Here is a 19,835-nt window from a genome sequence, read left to right on the forward strand (position 1 = left end):
TTCATCTGTCAAAGGACAGGGTCAGCTTACACCCGTGCGTTCTCTATGGCTTAATATGGATCGTAGAGGGGCGTAATCTGTTTGTAAGTTTTTTAGAGTCATCATTGTAGTGCTGTATATGTACCACACGACATATTGGCCCGCACTCAAGTAACGCGTGGGCAAAACGCAGGCCTGATAAAAAAAAACAACCTACGATAATACTGGAGCCAATGTTAAGGGAAATTACATAAGATGTAAAATATAAAACAGTATTATGCATTTTTAATCAGCAGTGTACTATGTTTACGAGATGAACTTGCGCCCGTAAAAGTTTGCATTTTTTAATGAATGAAAATCGGAGTTAGCTTGTCATGATAAAAAAAAATGAAGTATCTGTCTTATTTTGGTATTTGGTGAAGATAAATGCCGAAATATTATCAATATTATCAACAACTTGGTTTCTGTGATTTCTAAATCTAATGCGTGTATAATTAATGTTGCTAGTTTAATTAACGTATTATTATTGGTCCACAAGTATATAGATAATGTATTCCACGGATTTATTATAAGAAATATATAGGAGCTATTTTTGTTTCATTGAAATTATCGTATGCCAAGATATGCCAAAAGCCTTGATTCGTTCGAAAAGCCGTGAAAGGCAAAATACGAGACTATTCTAACATTTGAGAGCATTCGAAACCTAATTTCTCATAATCGACTTGTAATGCTCGCGTTTTATACTTCATAGGTAATGGAAGCATCTTTTTGTATTACTCCACAAATAATTTTATCTGTATTTGTTATTAAATCCTAGATCTGAACATGGCCCGACAAGCCGCTAAGTGACTTCGTTACTGTCACAGCTTCTTTCGGAGCATTTTCCTAAAAAAACAAAATACATCCAAGGCCAATAGCCATCTAAGAACATCCGTTTACGTCGATGAATGAATGAGGCTTGCCGTCAACCCTTCGTAGTTTTCCAAAAATAATTTATATTTATATACCATCGTAGTGAAGTGAAATATTTCAGTGAAATTCGCCGCAGTCTATAGGTGTATATGAGGCAATGACTGACCAATCAATCATTCACGAACTTCTAGACCCACTATCATTATGGCTGATAGTATACTAACTCTACTGTAAACTTATTAATGAAAACCGTGAATTTGACCTCAAGCAAACATCGAAGTTTGTCTGAAAGAGAAAAAATGCTGTGTTGTACTATGAAAATTGATGTTATAACTCTATTGAATGACTATTTCTTGGCCACTAATTGTTGTTGCACCAATGATTTGCCTAATTGATGCTAAATGCTAAGTTATTATAATAGCCTTATGCGTATAATACGCTCGTATAAGAGATGTATGTTCATAATAACAGAAAGCATGTTTTTTTGGTCACAAGTTAGTATGTATCTTCACAGCAGTTACATGAAAAAGAGTAGCAGATAGCATTTTTTATTAAAATTGAAATTTTTTGTTGTCTTAATTTGTGACACTTCAAAGTATGTATTTGACTCTCGCTATTCCGACGTGGAGCCGCTGTGTGTGATAATTCTCACCGAATTGGGAGGAAAGGTAATGTGTTTCAGCAAAGCTGTTTATGATATTTCCTTTGTTTCTTTCTGTTCTATTCGTCATTGTCGTCGCAACAGCGAGTTTGATAAACTATTGCTGTGTTACGCAATTGGCGTGTACTGCAATGCGTCTTTCATTCGTTCATAAATGGTCGTCGGTGCCTCTGCTCAATAGGAAAGTCTACAGAATCAGCAAATTACCAGATCGATTCGTCGCACACTGAATTTAGGATTCATATAATATCAACAATACATGACCTAGCACAGAGCCTGCTTCACACGCGCTCGTGTTTCCTGTCGAGAGTTGTTAAGACTTTTTTGGCCAGCTCGATCTTTCTGGAAAAACAATCGAATCCTTTTCCAATTGGCCGAAAAGAACATGTAGCGTTCCGTTGAAACTGCCGGATATCCAGATTCGAATCAATGGTTTTGCTATTTACAATTATCTAACACGTGCATATTGCAGTAAGAACTTTACTTGCTCGTAAGGAGAATAAGATAAAAAACGTTCCAAACACGATTAACCATGTTCGTTTACAATATGTTATCTAGTTCAGAATGTTGTCTAGTTCGGAATCTGTTGCTTGCCTTAAATAGCACAGGGACAACTCCTGCTGCCCCTTCGATATTCCTTTTAATGCGAACCTTAAACCTATTTTATACTATACATATTGGCCACAAAATCAAATGCTTGAGGTTTTAATTGCAACCACACGGAACGAAGGTTTGTTGTGTCACGAATTTAAAAATATAACTTAAAAACTATTTCATAATAAGACAGGCACTCAAAAAGTATGAGTTGGTGCATGGCCCGAAGTATTTGATGACATCTTTCGGAGACACGCTGTTTCTATTCTAGCAAGGTACGGTTAAAATTTATGCCTTTTACCGTAAGCATTACAAAAGTCTGTTTTTTAGGAGGTACTATATATGTAGGAAACCATGACCTATTCGACCGTAACGGGATAATTAAAAACGCCTTTCTTGTAAAAAGATTTCTCGGGCTATTATAGTAAGACCGATCGCCCAATCGGTCAACAAATGCCCTAGTGTAAAAAACCGTTTTTTTTACCTTATGGGCTCAAAGTAGCATTTGAAAGTGGAAAATATTTTAGCCACAGCTTCATACAACACACCGACTAAGACAATGATAAAAATCATTTTCATCCTGATTAAGGACTGCCTATCGGCATTCTATCTACGTTGGAACTGAATCTGTCTATCAGTTTGATAGTTTTCATTTCACTTTACTCCTTTTTCGTCACACTGATGTACTTTTTTTCTCGCACAAAAAATCAATAAGAACCAACCTTTAGGTGCTTATGCAGGTCAACCGGAGGCCATACCACGCGAACACGTGGTTCATATAGATTTTTGTGGCTGTTTTTTAGATTAAATGCGCTTTTAGTGACTACCTATAGTAGCCAAGAACATTTCAGCCAAATTTACATCTACCTGTCCCTTAATCGATTAAACATGTTCCAATAATTTCAAGTCTCTAGAAACAAATTTGTAATAGTCAATCCTATATTTAAAGCGACACCCTATTCTGATTGGCGCACGCTAGAGTAGCTTCCTATCCTTAATTAACCCTGTGTTTCACGATGGGGACGTGTACCTGCATATAAGCATGATACGACAATTGAATAATTGCGTGTAAAGATAAAGTTTACTAGCTACAAATGACCTCGGGTACAATTTGCCCTTTTGGGGACGCCAGTCATAGCATTAGGCATATGTTCACTGTGTCTGAGATTTGTCGATATTGTGATTCCCAGATTACGCATTTGGCTAAAAGCTGTTTTCAAGGTTTTCAATATAATACATTCTCATAACATTGTTTCACCTACATTGCATGACGAGCGCTTACGAATTGAAAGTTTTACAATAGATTTTATCGTACATGGGTAAATTTATGTCTAGAATGTAAATGAACGTTTGTAATCTTGTTTTTTGCGGCACAGCCAGTTGCTTCTCTATGTGAATAAAGGCTATTGTTAGCTCTAACACGAAAACTGCTGTTCTGTTCAATTAGGGAAGGTCCTGCTCTGTAGCTTGATATTTGGCAATTTCTTGTAGGTGACTGTCGTAGAGCCGAATTTGAAGTGGTAGAAGAAAACGTCAAATGGTGGCCAGCGGTTAGTGCATTGCGCCCAATCGTTCTGACATTCGAGAAGCTGAAAAGTCGTACGTAGTCCGGGCCAATATGAAAATTGTTTCGCGTAGATGAGGCCTTGTCGATTTGACTTCCGGTAAAGGGCTTTACTGATTCCGGTAAAGGGCTTTCCGCCATTTTGCATGGCACGGAAGATAATGACATGGGACGTTTATTACCTGCCTCAAACGCACAGCTTTTTTTTTTTAATTAGATGGATTATGACAAAGCTGAAGTGACTTGGGTCATCACTGACGCGTGCATTGAAATATCAGCGAGAGTGCAACGCATATCGTATATCATTACACTTATTTGGGGGGTTTCTCGAGCTGCTTGTACATGTTCTTAGCTTAAGAATCTACGACACTCAGAACTAAAAAATTTCATAACTTCAGCGTTCACCGGATATACCTGACGGAAGAACTTCTACTAAAAGGTTCTCTGCAAAAACTCTACCATTCATTGCTATCTAGGCTCGCTTTCGTTGACGTGGACTCCTCCTTTTTGTAATAATAAAACAGGTTGAAACAATTGCGGTTACTATCTGATTTCTTCGGTGGACTCATCCTCGTACAGAGCTATGTTGAGAATATTTCCTAGGTCGTGTTGCTGCCATATTAACGTATGGGATTCACGACACTGTGGACAAAACCGGCAGCACGTAAAAGAGAAGCTTCCAAAAGTACCATTTTTACTTTAAGGCAGCTAGTTTTTGTTTTCGGGAGCAGGTTCTTAATTCCTATCTACGTTTGGCAGATCCAGGTGCCCCCGTATATCATTTGTATTTTTAGCGTCACGTGTACGATCGAACTCACTATTATATTATATTCTTTTAGAACGTTCGTGTTGTTCAGTGGAAGGAACTATGCATAAGATATACACACTGTGTTGTCAGATGCGAATATATTAACAACGATCAGTTCTAATTCGTTTTCTATAAGTTTTACTCGCGTATATGGGTTTCTTTTTTAGACTTGGATTAAGACATTATTACCACCTTTTTGGATCTTACCCCCCCCCCCCCCGCGGTATACTTAAAAGTTCCTATAGAAGAGTAGTTCTACTACGTTTATACCTTCTGGTGGCCAGATCTCAGGGACATAAGCTATATTAATGCTTTAATTGTATATAAATTCTATAAATACAGTCATTGCGTAGAATTTTACCAATGAAAGGGCGCTTACAATTTAAAACTCTTGTATTCCGTAACTCTATGATACAGGTACCGTATGATACAGGTTGACCTGATTATTGCTGCTGCTGAACTAGTTAATTCGATGAAACTTGGATAATCGTGAGAAAGTATAAAAATCTGTTTCTATAGATTGGTTCGGGTTTATTCAGCCAATAGATTTATTTAAAATTTAGTCTATTTTTGTTTAGATGTGAAAATATAAGGATTTTCAAACTGTCAAATAACTTCTGTCCCATTCTATATCTATATATATATATATATATCTAGATATCTATATATATATATATATATATATATATATATATATATGTAGCGCGATGTCAACTTGCGACGCACGGATAATTATTATCTAAATTACAACCTGTACCCTCCGCTGGTTTAGGGAAAGGTGTCAAATAAGGTATAAGTCAAATAAGTAAACAACGTTACTGCTTATATTGAGCTATTACAAGCGAATCCGCCGGATTTTGAAATTGAATGGGTTTGAGTTAGTTTGGCTGGGATAATGATTTTTAAATGTATTAGAAATATTCTCCTTTATTTCACATATACTTACCCCAACGCTTTAATAACTTCTAGGCAGCCCTGTACTTACTGTTCGAGTTTCCACGTGTACCATTCATATATATGACTTCTTGAAGTGACTCGACAGTGGAAAATGTCTGTCCGCCAGCTTTTCTTTTTAGCGAATGGAAAGTCTCCTATTTACACGGACCTAAATAGAGAGAATAAACGAGTTCAAATCAAGTTTGGATATTCCTTTATCCTATCCATGAAGTAAGGCATGGCGATCGCCTGCTTGCGGTCCATGAGTCCCTTGAAGAACTCGCGATACCGCGTTGTATTGTTTCATTTTCAACGAATATATACTTGTAGCAGATGCTTTTGATGTACAGTGCAAGAACTACCATCAGTTTAGGTCCGCACCTTACTCGACATTGCAACCGAACCCAATTTTTCTCTAGAGCGACTTCATTCTTTTCTGTCTGGTCCCTCTCTGACTAGGAGTAGAGATCAAATCGAGCCTTGTCTCTATAAATCCGTATGATCTAGGCGTGTTTTCCGTTAACTGAAGGTCGCAAGTTGCCCATGGAAGACACTACACCAGTTCCAACTGCCTTGGAGATAAATCAGGAGAGACTCATTTTTGATCCAATTTTCGTATTCCCAATAACTGGGTTATAATTCTATGATACACCACATACACAATGCTAGTTTTGCTTGACAGAGCCCTCAGGCTTTGGACTCCGTTTTTGTAAAAAGCCTCCTAGGGTATGGCAACACATTTTTGTCTTTCGGGTCCCAATATCTGGTCGCATCTTGCTGATTTTCCATACTCCAATCTCTGTGCTTGAAGCGCTTGCATCATGCACGTATTGTGCTTTGGCTTGAGGCCTCCTTGCCAAATGTCTTTATCAGCCTTCGATGAATTTCGGCCGCGCTGTGGCTTTCGAGAAACAGAGAGTTGAGCGCTGAGCATTAATTTTCGGGACGAAAGGATGTTTCCTTTTCTGAACTCATTTTCCTTAGTGTAAACTTTGGTTCTCACTAAAAACTAAATTATTCTCCAGCCAAATTTGGTCTTCTAGTGACACGTAATTCAAAAGTAATTCACTTTGATAGGACTCGCTTATAACAGCTTAATAGTCGTACAATTTCTTTACCTAATGATAATATTTACGCAGTTACATAGAATATGATTGAAATGAAATAAATGCAGTCTGGCAGTCTTCTGTATAGACTGACGTATGTACGCAGAGGTTTTATTTAGATTTGCATGTTTACACGTTTAGTTAAGTCTTGGATCCTAGACACCCATGATGTGATAGCTATTGCTGTCGTTGTTATAATTGTGGGAGAGCGGCACCATAAGTGTGGCATTTGTGGGTGGTCGATTCCAATAAGATTTTCTCGCTGCTTCTGATATTCGAACTTGTGAGCATGTAGTAATAATGAAATAATAAATACTACAGGAGTAAAAAGAACAGCACCGCTGTAACTGCGTGGGAGGAAAAACTGGCGGATAATATGGGCTGGTCAATGCGAAAGTGCCGCTGACGTCGATGTCGATAAGTCGAAAATAGCGAAAAGACGGTAATAAAGAAGTCGAGAAATGAGAAGCAGAGGAAAGCGGAGAGGAGAGTGGTGGCGGACGGAAGTGACGATTACGACCAAACGCCTGGAGACGTTTGCATAAGCAGCGCTTCTGCCGCCGTCGCCGCGTACAATAGCGAACGGCAATGTCGATGACTAGTCACTACTCATCACCGATCAGCGTCTATTACGACGAGGAACGCCATTGCCGTCACGACTAGAGCGACACTGAATAGAAGTAATAGCAGTCACTAGTATCAGTAACGATGGTTGTTCTCCTAACTGCTGTGGCTCATGTACAGTATTATAGTCAGAGTTTCCGTCCGCGTCGGTGTTGCCGCGTGTCCTACTGCTATGGCTTCGTATCCACGAAACAACGGTTAAGTCGACGACCCAGCTACGCGACGTCCGACTAGCGGTCGGCCACGATGAAGAAATAAGACAACGTTGTTTTTATTATTACAGCTACCTCTACTAATACTACTTTTACCGCTGCTTTTTGTGATAACCTTAGTAATATCGGAGATCCAACGGTCAATCCATCTATCTGTCTGTCTAGTAGCAAGCAACCAATGACTGTGCTCCCGTCTAGTGATATACGCGTAGCTGGCAACGAGTTGTCCGCGTGGCAGTGGTAGGGAAAGTAATTGCCAAGCGTCGTGATTGGTTGCGTTTGCTAACGCGTTCGCTATCATCTTGCTACTGCTCCTGCCTAGAACCGGCGCTGTTGTCGACGAGGCACCGATCTGCGACCAATAAGCAAAAGCAAGAACAGGAAGCATTCGTTGACCAACGTTCAAGTGAGCCCAAATAGACAAATAACATTCAAAGGGACGGACGGATGGACGGACGGACGAATCAAAAACACGCAGATCACAAGAATCACGGGACAAATGTATAGAACGAGTAAGGCAGGGAGTAGAAGCAACGTGATCGGGATTGCTGTGTACCCTTTTGTTGAACATCTAACTTCCACAGAATACCTACGAAGGTTAACGTCTGTAGTTGTGATAGAAGTGGTCGTTATAGTTGCACTTGATTCTGGCTGTCCTGATACCCGATTCATGCTTGTGTCTGTCACCGTTGTTGTTGCTAGCATCATCGTCGTTTTCGGCCACTGTAGCATCCTTTTACCGCCTTTTTGCTAAAGGAATAAAAAAAAGTCGGCTTTTTATTTTTGCTTGCGTTGCTGCTGCTCCTGTTGATTTTAACATATCACATGACGCCTCGACACGCGTATGAAGTGTAGGCGATGCAAGAGCAAATGGTGCCCGGACCGCCAGTGCAGATGCAGCGGTAAGACCGACATCAACAATAACACTCTAAGCTATGGCTCATCATCACTATTTCGTTTCATCGGACAGATTGACAGATTATGAAGGTAAACTGAAAAAACTGTCGCGAGTCAACTTAACAAAAGCACATAACAACAGAATGAGCTACTGGCATTTTCGGGTAAATTTCGTATGTTTGGCTTTTTCATGTGTAGTTGATAGCCATTAATGTCTTGGAAAAATTTTCCCAGTGGTGCTAGGACAATGGAGTTGTGTTAATTTTATCGTCTAATAGTTTTTTTTTGCATTTATCCTTATTTCTTTGAAAAATAGAAATAATATTCATTACTCTGTCGCGAATGCTTGTCATTCGTAGACGCAACGCCTATAATACTAGCAAAAGTATCAGGTTGGATCATAGTCCTTTTCGTCAGATCTATTTCGGTATCTTATAAATGCAGGTGCGTTGGAAACATGACCGCTCGGCTTGACGTGATATTCTACGAAGAAATGGCGCGTATTGTCTGAATGTGTGCGCGTCTAAAATCAATTTACGAATGGGGGTTGGTCTATTATATTAAGGATGTTAGCACAGTCTTCAACTCACCGTCATCATACGTTGTGCTTTTCTCCCGCTAATTTACACTATGTGCCCTCTTACCGTACCAGTTTACCACGTAGAACAAAGGCACCCAGTACGCTGTCTATTAGACGACTCAGTTTGTCCATTTGCGTTATGTAGTTGTAAGGATCACTTGTTTTACACGAGATTGTTAACCTGGTAATACTCTCGTACTAATCGGTGCTGACCATAGCTTTGTCCCGATTAAGAGGAGTCACGAGAAAGTTAAGCGAAATCGGAGAGATCTTAGCTAGACATAATTCTTTCAGGATATATATATCGATATCGAATTATTTATTGGAAATGGGAGGTTAAATAAAATATAGCTTGCATTGGAAGGTGTAAGGCAGGGAAGAAATTTCTAATAGAATTTTACATTTGGTGTGTTTGTACTGTAAATATTTGTATTTGCATTTAAACTAGAGTTTAGCCAAAGTTCATTATTTCGTATAACAAACACTCATTATTCAAGGTCGATCTCAACATTGCTGTCGTTTGTAGCCATGTCATATTTCATCCAAATGAGAGAACGGCGAACAAGCGGCTAAAAAACATGTACTTAGTGTCTCTCTGCCAAGTAATGGTTTTCTGAACGAAGTGCACTACTGTTGCTCGTAACGTCCTTGAGCAAACGCGATCGATGCCCGTGTAATCCACCTGTGCTGCAGCTGCCGATTCACTGCGAAACCAATTGTTTTGCTCAACATTGTAGCGACGCAATCAGTCCCAGTCGGTACACTTCTTTCCAGTAACCTGTTCAACCCCCTTCAGCTCTCCCACAGTAGAGACCATGGGCCTAGATATGATTAAGGAAATAAAAGCTGTTATTACTAGCTTTCACGCACTAATTTTGTTCAATTTGTTTGAGTACTGTGTTCGGTACCTATTCAGGAGAACCTAGATATATATATATATATATATATATATATATGGTTAATGTCCGTCTCAAAGACGGCGCTACCCGTTTCTTTGCTGTCAGGCATTACCTGTTCTAAATGTAATTTACCTACGTTATTCTTCCTGTAAGATACCTGTGGACTCAAAGTACTAAGCATTGTGCAAATTCCTAGAATATTTGGTATTATTTTGTCTCAGTCGGTATTATTTTAATTTGAAATCCTTTTCGTAGTAAGACTTGCGTGTTGTTTTTTTGTTATGGATTTCTTTTGCTTTCTTTAACGCGATATCTTGAGCTAACCAGTATGTCCATGCGGTCGAATTTCCAATACCGGCTGCCAACACACCGTTTCGCGTAACTCCAGACATGAGTCTCAGAAGTGCCGATCAGATGGTGCTTAGCTGAAAAATATTTACACACAGGCATTTACATTCAAAATATCCCTATGAATCTACGGCTTATAACGCGTTTGCGTTCTGCACACCGTCGGCTGGAAATTAAAGCAATATACGGTAACTGGTATCGTATCACTATTAATTCCTTGGGTATAGCAGTTCATCGGAAGTAACAGCGTTATCGAGTCATAACTGGGAATCAGTGGGGGCTCACCTTAATGTCCTGTTCAAATTGACGTCTCTTCTACAGCCACTGTTATATTACGAGGTTCCGTCACTATGGCTGCTCTCGCACAATATAATAGCACCGTTCACCAGTGAGAGCAAACGTGATGACAAGAGCAAAACATACATCGTACGGAATACAGAAACACTGCTCTAATGTACGTATTGTTATATCGTTATGTAACGCTTCCGTAACTGACTAGACATGACGAGGTTATGAAGAAGCCATGTCTCAAAGCCTTGCTACTGCTTCACAACATTCGGAACAATGCCATTATACGCAGGAGCATCATGATAACCACTGTCGTTCCTTCGATTGTTATTGTTACTTCTTGTACTGTTGTTGATACCGATTCTGCTATTTCTGGGATTTATTATTGTTAGCTCTTCATGATAGCACCCTCGAGCTTTTCTGCTATGTCACGCTTACTGAGTACCAACTTCATCAGTTCTTCAGCATCCAAAGGTATCTTCTTCTGACATTGTTTTCCCTCGATTTGAGCGTGCAGTCTATTTATTGGCCGTACACGTATATGAACATGCATGAATATAAAAATAGATTTCTGTCCTGACCAATCTACGAAGCTGTTAAACAACTCGTCATTTTTGACTCGGTAGTTACCAAACATCAAAGATTTTGATCATATTAACCAATACTCGGAAACTATATTTCACTAGGGTGCGAACAGATTTTGATACTAGTAAAGGCTGTTGTTTGTTTCTCCAGAGAGTTTCACCTTGAACATAATGACATTTGTTTCCGCTCTGATTGCGCACGCTAAGTCGGGCGCATTTCATTTCTATTTGAATTAGACACGTGATAACCGTTGACGGTATATAACGTTCTATTAGTAGTTCATATCGTGCAACGATCCGTTGTCTTGGGCATCGATTGGAATAAAACAGAAGCTTTCTACAAAATTTCGAAAGATAGATCATTTAAACGAATTGTATATACTTTTGAGAGAAAAGAGAACTTTTTTGTCCAGTACAAACTTAAATAATGACATGAGCGCGTCTAACCTACTAGCGTAAAACCGCTAATATCACCCAGAAGTTCACATTTATACAGATATCTAGTAATATAAGAAAAACAAATGTGCTTCGTTCGTTGTGTTGATCTTTTGAATTTAAGCCAAAATGTTGGCATAATTACTAGTGTTAAATTATTTGATAATGTCCTAAATGCTTTGCTTTACAGGTAGCTCAGTCAGCTGTTCCGGTGTCTGCAGAACAAATAGGCTCAATCTGTCAGGGCATGGTTACACATTTCTCATTTGTGCTTACCGCACTCGACTCGCGATGGAGCTTCGGCTTCGTACGACATACCCCAAACTTACCCACTTGCCTTGTAAGTATATAGTTGTAAATGAAAAGTCACAGGCAGGTGTCCACGTTACCTTTTCTTCCATCATCTTACAGAGACCTATGTAGAAATGTTAAAAATTAGGAATATCTCATAATTCCTAACAGAATTGTATACTAAGCTCGAGTGTAATAAAGCTATACACACAACAGGACGATCATTTTTCTTGTGAGTTTTCTCATTTACAGGCTTGCGTTAATAAACGTCAATGTAAGCTGCATAAATTTTCTCCACTGTGGCCAAAACGCGTTTCATAACAAGCTTATTCGTTGTTTCGTTGACTGAAGTCGCATTCGCAGAAGTTTTTGGAAATCTGACATTTCTAGATGGCGCAGAGTGTTTGTATTATCTAGAACTATAAATGATTTGTGGTGCTGTACCGCTCTCACCGTATACTCCTATCTTTGAATATTTCGATTTATATTTGTCATTCGTATAGCTTTACGCTAAGAGTAGTGCCTTGCTAAACAAAATCACCGGAAGGATGGACCTTATTATGATTTTTAGGAAAAATGCCGAAACGATAGAAATATGCTCTTTGACATTACCGTTTGACTGAACCGTATAACAACGGTCATAATTTTCACCCCGTGCCTAAGCAGGGCATGCTCAAGCGACAACTTCCAAGCGCCTTGGATTACTTTGATCAGTTTCTAATTCCAGCATATTCGATAATGCTAAGTGTGCGAATGAATAGTGGTATTAATTAATCTCACCAAATGGCGCCGTGGAGCGTTCGAGCACAATTAATGATTCTATCAAAATCTAATGTTCCAGCACGTGCTGCGTTGTTCAGTTCTATACTTTGAACTTAAAATTTCTATTCGTTTCGACACGCGTAAGTATCAATCGGTTTTTCTTTTAATGTCTGTCTGACCCATGGAGCCGACTTTTTTCCCCCCTCCCATAAGGCGCCATGTTAATTTAGTTAGTCTCAAGCCGACATCAACGATTCTGCTTTAGATAGAAAAGAGCGGCAAGCCACGGTTTAAAAATACAGCAGCGAGGTACATCGTCGGCACCAGTGTATCATCGAAAGTAAAAAAATGCCCATGTTAAATACAACAAATAATCAAATATATATGACCAGTAAAATATCTCTGAAAAAAGCCTAGCTACTAAGTCCAACTGCACTGGATTAACAATTGTGCTCGAATTATAGAAATTGTATTTCTCATTTATGTCACGCGGCCACGAGTATTGCGGGAAAAATTTGATCTGTTCTATCGAGATTATATAAGCCAAGAACTAGCCGCGATGTTACCTTAGTTTTTATGAGCTTTTTACCTCTGTACAGTAAATAACAAAAAAACAGGTAAAATAACATGTGTTTTATATCAAAACGGGCATGGGGCGAAGTCCGCTAACCTGTATAACGCAGCACCCTAGGACAAGTCCTAATCATTATTTCTTCATAAAAAAATTGAACTATAGTGGCTAATAGAGGTGCATCATGGACTTACATATTTAACGAATTGTTCTGTTCGTTGACTTGATAAATCCCTAGGTAAGCGCAGCACGGCATGGGTCAATGACTATGCCTTATTATATCATGTTGTGCAATACTTTGGGCGTTTCCGCACTCGCATGGTTTTTTGGTATAAACTTTTACAAAACTACCAGTTGAGCAGCATTCATTTTCCTGGAGCGCAGCCTTCCATCATGTTATGTCGTCTACGTACATACAACATATTGCCGCAGATACAGAAATTGTCCGCCGTCCCACACGAGACGCGAGCTCGTGACTCGAGTATTCACGTGACTCAAAACAACGATCAACATTTTATAGCCGCCATACCTGTCATTTGATGCTAATTAGACTAAATTATTGTGATACGATTATTATTTTCTCGTTTTCAGTGTGAAGCTTTAATAAATGTGTATAGCACACGGTTTTTTTGCACTGAGCGTTGTTCAAATTGTTGCTATAGAAATAACTATAAGCTCGTTGTTGTTTTGGTATGCTTTGTGCCGGAGTATACGAATATATGTGTGTTTGACAGGTATGCTTGTTTGTCTGCTTTTGATTAAAATAGACATTTTTCACTAATAGCCGCATAACTTCTAGTGATAAAGACGCGCTAGACTTTGTTTTCGACAAAAGCCAAAATTCAGGCGGCATAGCGTAACTGGTTGTTAATTCGAAGCATTGCGGTTTAACTGTGAATAAAATATAGTAACTTCAAAAAAATAATTGTAGACTAACAGTTTTGTACACTAAATTTCGAATTTAGTGGCGTAATCGTACGCTGGGCTGAATCTATAAGCCGTAACCTACATTTAGCATGACTCCTATACTAACTGCATAATTGTTGTCTTTTTGCACAACAAGCGTTCACGAAATTCACTCACCCGATGTACTTATGGGCACTGTATTAAGTGCTAAAGTTCGATTTAAGTGCAATGTCGAGGCTAGTTTAGCTCAGTCAGTAACGGGTACAATACTTCACACCTTTTTAGTATCCACGAATCCAGTAAGAAGAATAATTAAAATACAACGGTTCAGTTTTTTCTACGCGCTTTCAAGACTAAATCTGAACAAAGACCTCCTACTAGGGCGGTACGCTGAGAACTGATCTGTGGAAGACCACTCCCATTAACAGTAATACATTAATTATCTCGCCCCCACAATCCTAGAACCTTGTGCACAATGGACGAATCCACACACAGCTGATTGTTTCTCCCATTGCCCTGCAGATAAGGATTTGCTATCTTTCGATTTTTTTTTTATAATTAACTCTCTTCTCGCTCCATAAATGCAGCACGATGCGAAAATAGTTATCAATATGGAGAAATATAAAAATAAGGATATTGGAGACTGATTTCTAATTGACCGATTTTTATATGTCATCACTCGCACTCAATAAAATAGGATAACTGATTTTGAGCTATGGGTCGCCACGTCACAGGAAACCCTCTCTCTCACAAAATGTACCGGATTCGCCGTTCCGGTCGGTTGTTCGGCATTCGAGACAAAGCTTCCTCTCAGCAAAAACCATCAAGTACTGTAGTGGACACCATCAGTAATAAACGTCTGAGTGATTTCAAAGCGAAGTCGAGTCTTTGGTACATAAGCGACTGTTATAGAAAATAAGAAGGTAACCATTGTGCTCCTTAAGAACGGCTGTATTATACTGGATGTCAAATGTCTCATTGACATCAGTCGAACATTATTACTATTACTACTGCGATTTATATTTGAGTTGTAGGAAATGTTCATGATTCAGAGATGACGTGGCGTCCTTGATCCGATGGAATTTCCAAACACTTGTTGGTGATGTGTCCAACACCTCTAGTAGCCACGACTGACCAAAGCGATTAAAGTTACTCGAAACACTGTTCCCTGTAGCCCAAAGATTAAATTGAACGGAGAACTAATACACTTCCATTCAACAGAAAATATATCGTTTCCCGTTTTTATGGCCTTAAATTTGCTTTTTCTGTCTAGAGGTCATCTTGCCCATCACTTTTCGGGTCGTCTTTTCCTCGTTTAACCAATTGAAGCTGTAACCTCTAAGTCTTCCCTTGTTGTTTTCGGTTGGCAAGTGGGGTAAACAATATTTTTGTTGCACGTAGGTGAACTATAAGTGCCCTCTAATGACCGCTTACCTTCCCTACCGATCGAAACACTTAGTATGGCTATTTCGTAACGTGTCAAATAAATTGTAGTCCTCAACGAAACGCGAAGTAAAGAATATGCCGAGAATGCTATTTTTAATTACTTGGAGCGTAAAGTTGATATTAATAAAATATCACAGTTTTATCTTAATGAAGATCACACAGAACGATTGTGAAAATCAAGAGCTTTAATATTATACGACAGTAAAACTACAGGAGAAAATCGGGTGCTAAAGTAATGTCTGGAAAGGCGCGCCTAGATCTGCCGCTCAACTCAATAGTGCCATTTTCTTTTGGAGTTTCGCGCTTTATCCTCCTGGCGAATTGGTAAACATTTACATGTGCATGATAGTTATTGTTCTCTGCGCTGAGCACGACTTATGATTAGTTTTGTAACATGTTGGTCACAGTATATAGAGCAATTCTAAAGCCATTTTTTTTTAATTAATTACCACGACTACAATCAGTGAGCAACCGTGTCGCAGATTAGAAAAATATAGAGTAGATGCCTATATTAAGTAATTGGTATGTATGCATCATTATGATTAACATTGCACCATCAATAATAACCTTTTCTTCATTCTAACCTTCATTCGAAGATGATACTTCATTGCCATTGATCGAAAGATTTGTTGAAGTATTATATATGATTTTTCCTTCCTTATACTGCTGTGGGATCCGGTATCCCGTTTGCACTTGACCAGTACACTATATTTATTATGAGCTAACCGACTCTGACACATACAGATATCTCTGCCGTAATCGCGGCCAATGTTGACCTCGGCCAACTTCGTAGCGAATTTCAAATTTCGCGCGTGTAGGCTGTGCTAATTTTGACGGTACATGTCGGAAATAGGCGAGAAAATCAAGCAGATTACTCAGAACGGCTTATCTTTACAAGAATTGTTGTGAATCTTTACAAATGAAGCAAAGGAGGTTGAATAATAATTCGTAGAATACGTCGGGGGAAGTTGAGCAGACCTATTTCTAGTACTCGCAAGCTAGAGAGAAAAATTATAGCTATGACGTGTTCTTGAAGAAAAAAAAATGGCGAAATCCGCATGCTCAAAGATGCAGTCAAATGAGATTGCATAGCGAGATCTTTTAGTTAAGGTTTTCGATTATGCAATTAAAACAGGTAAAATCTGTTGTTCCTTGTACTGAAATTTGACGACGTATTGTTTATAAAGAACAAGTTTGCATGTAGCACATGTAGCATAACTGATACTCCAATTACGTTAAGTTTTGATGAAAATAAAAACGAGTTTGTTTAACACAATGACACAAGTCAGCAACTGACCGATTTTTATTATGGCGTAGTTTATCTAAATAACAATGGTCAATGTATGCATAATTCTTTAAAAGACATTTTATCTCTGGAAATGTTCATGTGAGGGATAACTTTGATACTTGGCTTTCACTGTGGAGCACAATATGATCATTTTTCCCAAGGTTGGGCAGGTCACCTTCTTTAGGTAAGGAATTGGTTATGAAATATTCAGACCAAATGCAAGGGGACTGCCATTATATTTTTTTCATGTTCGAGACCGTTCAGCGGATTAAGCTTAAGATGCTTTGCGCGATGCAGATTGTTGACGGCTGCTAAGTCATCGTCGTCATCGTCACGGGTTTCAAGGTTGGCATAAGACAATTTTGAATTGTTTTTTTCGTGGACGGTGGGCACTGGTAGCAATCGAGGTGTTGAAGATAAATGCATCAATAAATGGCACATAAACGTTCGTCTTTGACTCGACCAGTTTGCAAGAGCTTCGAATATGTTGGTAGCGAATGTGCAAGTAGTGGCATGTGTTTACAAAAATGTCAGAAGGTACTCCTAGATTCTGTCTGCTTCAAAAAGTCCTCACGTTGCAAAAGCCTGTTCTGATCATGGATTAAATTTAGAACGTGTGCCATCTCATTCACCTAATTACGGTCAGCTTCGGAGAAAGTAAACCCCCCAAAACTTCACTTACGCCTGCCGAAAAGTTCACGCAGGGATTCGAGGAGCCATCGAATCTTTAAAATCCTCAAGTGTACCTTTTACAAGATGGCGAAAATTAGTAACACTAACAGCTCTTTCTTGTGAGTGCACATTAAGACAAGAACTCATCATCCACTGCAGCGGAACATACCACCTTGTCTAAAACTACTAAATCAATTGAAAATACAGTGTCGTAGTCGCCGTTAGCGACTGTTTTCACCTCGTTTACAGACCCCCTCTAAATTGAGTCTCCATTTTCCTGTTCTTCGTCGTCGCCGTCAGCATCAACAGCTTACTCATGACGTCCAGAACTGTGAAGTGCGCAGCATACGCCATGCACAAAGATGGATAATTTTTCATTTCTGGAATATTACTGACGCTTTGTCAGTAACAATTCCAAAGAAATCTTCGAAGGGTCACCCAAACTCGCCTAAAATTGTAGGCATAGTTACGATAAGATTATCCGTGGTGCTTTTACTGTAATTTCGCATTAGGCCAAGATGGACCATTTTGCAAGCAACAGGAAGAATCTCACTTGATAAATGCAAAGCCAAGCCCAAATACAGCCTGGGCGAAACGTGCACTCGTCTATCATTATACTAAAGACAGAGCCGTTGTTTTTCCAAAAGCAGAGTTCTACAGTTAACCTCTTCTTCACAGTAAACTCATACTGATAGCCTATCATTTGAACACGATTCTCATGTGTCGAGGGGATTTGTACACCCACATTTGGGGGGAGCAACCGTATAAAAGAACGAGAAGTCCTCCAATGACTTAGCCCCAGAGTGGTCACACACTTTGCGACGATCTAGTTAGAAGTTGGGGTCTCGACCTGAGTCGCTAGTTCTTTCGCATGGTGTGGCTCATTTTTCTACAGTCCCCTCTTACTATTGTGCTTAATCCTAACAATGCCTCTACCGGGTCAATAACAGGAGTTCCGAATATATTTAGCGTACTGAAGACACTTGCTTAAACGATAGCTCTTGAATATTTCGGACACTGGGAAGAATACAATTTATGAATCGTGGTGCACGTAAAATAAGCTGTGTAAGAGTGAGTACTTGATACACATTGAACAGACTAGTACTTATTGCCTACATTGCGTCTACTACAGGCCGACTATATGATGAAATCCAAGCCGCTAACAAGCGTATCAGTATAACAAACAGACGCTGAAATGCTACAAGTCGGGGGCTCATTACAGTGCTTCTCGGTTATTCCCGTGCAAGCCAGTTCGGGACATGGTGGGGCATCACGTGCGCTTTTAGCGTACCGTGTCGTACATTCATGCTCGGTCCAATGCTCTACCACTATACAGATTGCACAAATCAAGGTACCGCTTAGAGGCACTGTACTATATATTTTACCATGTATGGGATCGAAAACAAGGAGCAACCTTTTCTACACTTGTGGATAGCTTGTAATCGCCTATGCAATCACATCACATTTACCTGAAGAATGAAATAAGAACGTTTAACTTAACGAATAACACGTTTTCATTTGTCAATTTATCCCTCCCGACCGACTTGGTTGAGGCGCCCATATTTGATGACGTATATACCAAGACATTGCGTCTCGTTGCAACTGACAGTCGGTTTGTCTCTTCAACACAACAATAACAACTGTGATAGCATAAGTATAGACGATCGCATAGTTCACGTGCACCATACTAATGAGTACGTGCAACATTTAGAGTTAACCTCATAACTGCATGCAAATGTATTGCACGTTGCGCATCATTTCTGAATATCACTGGCTCTCCAATGCAAAAAACGATACGTGCGACGTCTTAGCGCTGGTGCAGCTGTGACTCGACAGCAAGAACAGTGACAGGAACGAGAAAAGCATATCAATGTCAATATTATCGTCAACAACAACCAACAAGATAATAGTAATCATAACAAGAACGTTAGATAATTTGGCACATTACCCATCAGAGATCATGACCGTCCGTCTGTTCTGATAACCGTAAACTTAATCACTACAATAACAATAGCGGTAACAGCAATTTGGGTTGACAAATTAGATGGAAGTACCACGAATAACAAACGGGAAAGTGGCCAAAGTAGATGACTCGTTCTCCCTCTCCAACACAACAATACGAGATTGGTAAATATTGACAATGGCAACAAGTAACGCATGCTAGCAGCAGCGCTTCACAATGAAGATGGGTAATATTGCCATCGCTAATTTATCACTATATACTATTTAAGAGTCATTATTACGCAATTAATATCCCACTATTTTCGTTCCTCAAAGCATCAGTTAATAATAAATGTTTTTTGCTATTACTGTCATGCATCTATGTTCCATAATCTCCCATTAAATCTGCTTAATAAGTTACCAATGTTATAGACGACTTGTATACGTCTTTAGGGATACTGTTTTCCCCTTTTCGAGCAATATGCAAATAATATGTATGTGTTTGTTGTGTACAGTATTCTCATTATCAAA

The 19,835-nt window shown here is 39.3% G+C and overlaps 1 protein-coding gene and 1 long non-coding RNA gene across 18 annotated transcripts in view; one reads left to right on the forward strand and one right to left on the reverse strand.

Annotated features, from left to right (window-relative positions):
• LOC111253286 (DENN domain-containing protein 1B) overlaps nt 1-19,835 on the forward strand; it is a 45,567-nt gene that overhangs the window by 6,339 nt on the left and 19,393 nt on the right. For 8 of the 17 annotated variants that reach the window (XM_086976839.1, XM_086976835.1, XM_086976838.1 and 5 more), the window contains one exon: nt 11,618-11,767. The exons of 2 other annotated variants lie outside the window; for them this stretch is intronic. In XM_086976839.1, coding sequence (XP_086832965.1) covers nt 11,618-11,767 — 150 coding nt within the window. Of the gene's footprint in view, nt 1-6,915; nt 8,458-10,743; nt 10,883-11,617; nt 11,768-19,495; nt 19,553-19,835 lie in introns of those variants that run through there. 7 more of the 17 variants (XM_022812502.2, XM_022812518.2, XM_022812524.2 and 4 more) reach the window with 7 other exon arrangements.
• On the reverse strand, nt 16,666-19,820 carry LOC147758424 (uncharacterized). The gene is made up of 2 exons (XR_015318620.1): nt 18,833-19,820; nt 16,666-17,811 (listed from the first exon to the last, which is right to left on the reverse strand). It is a non-coding gene; the product is annotated as an uncharacterized LOC147758424 (long non-coding RNA).

Source organism: Varroa destructor, unplaced genomic scaffold (genome assembly GCF_002443255.2).
Source record: "Varroa destructor unplaced genomic scaffold, Vdes_3.0 BEIS01000001.1, whole genome shotgun sequence".
Taxonomy (NCBI): Eukaryota; Metazoa; Arthropoda; class Arachnida; order Mesostigmata; family Varroidae; genus Varroa; species Varroa destructor.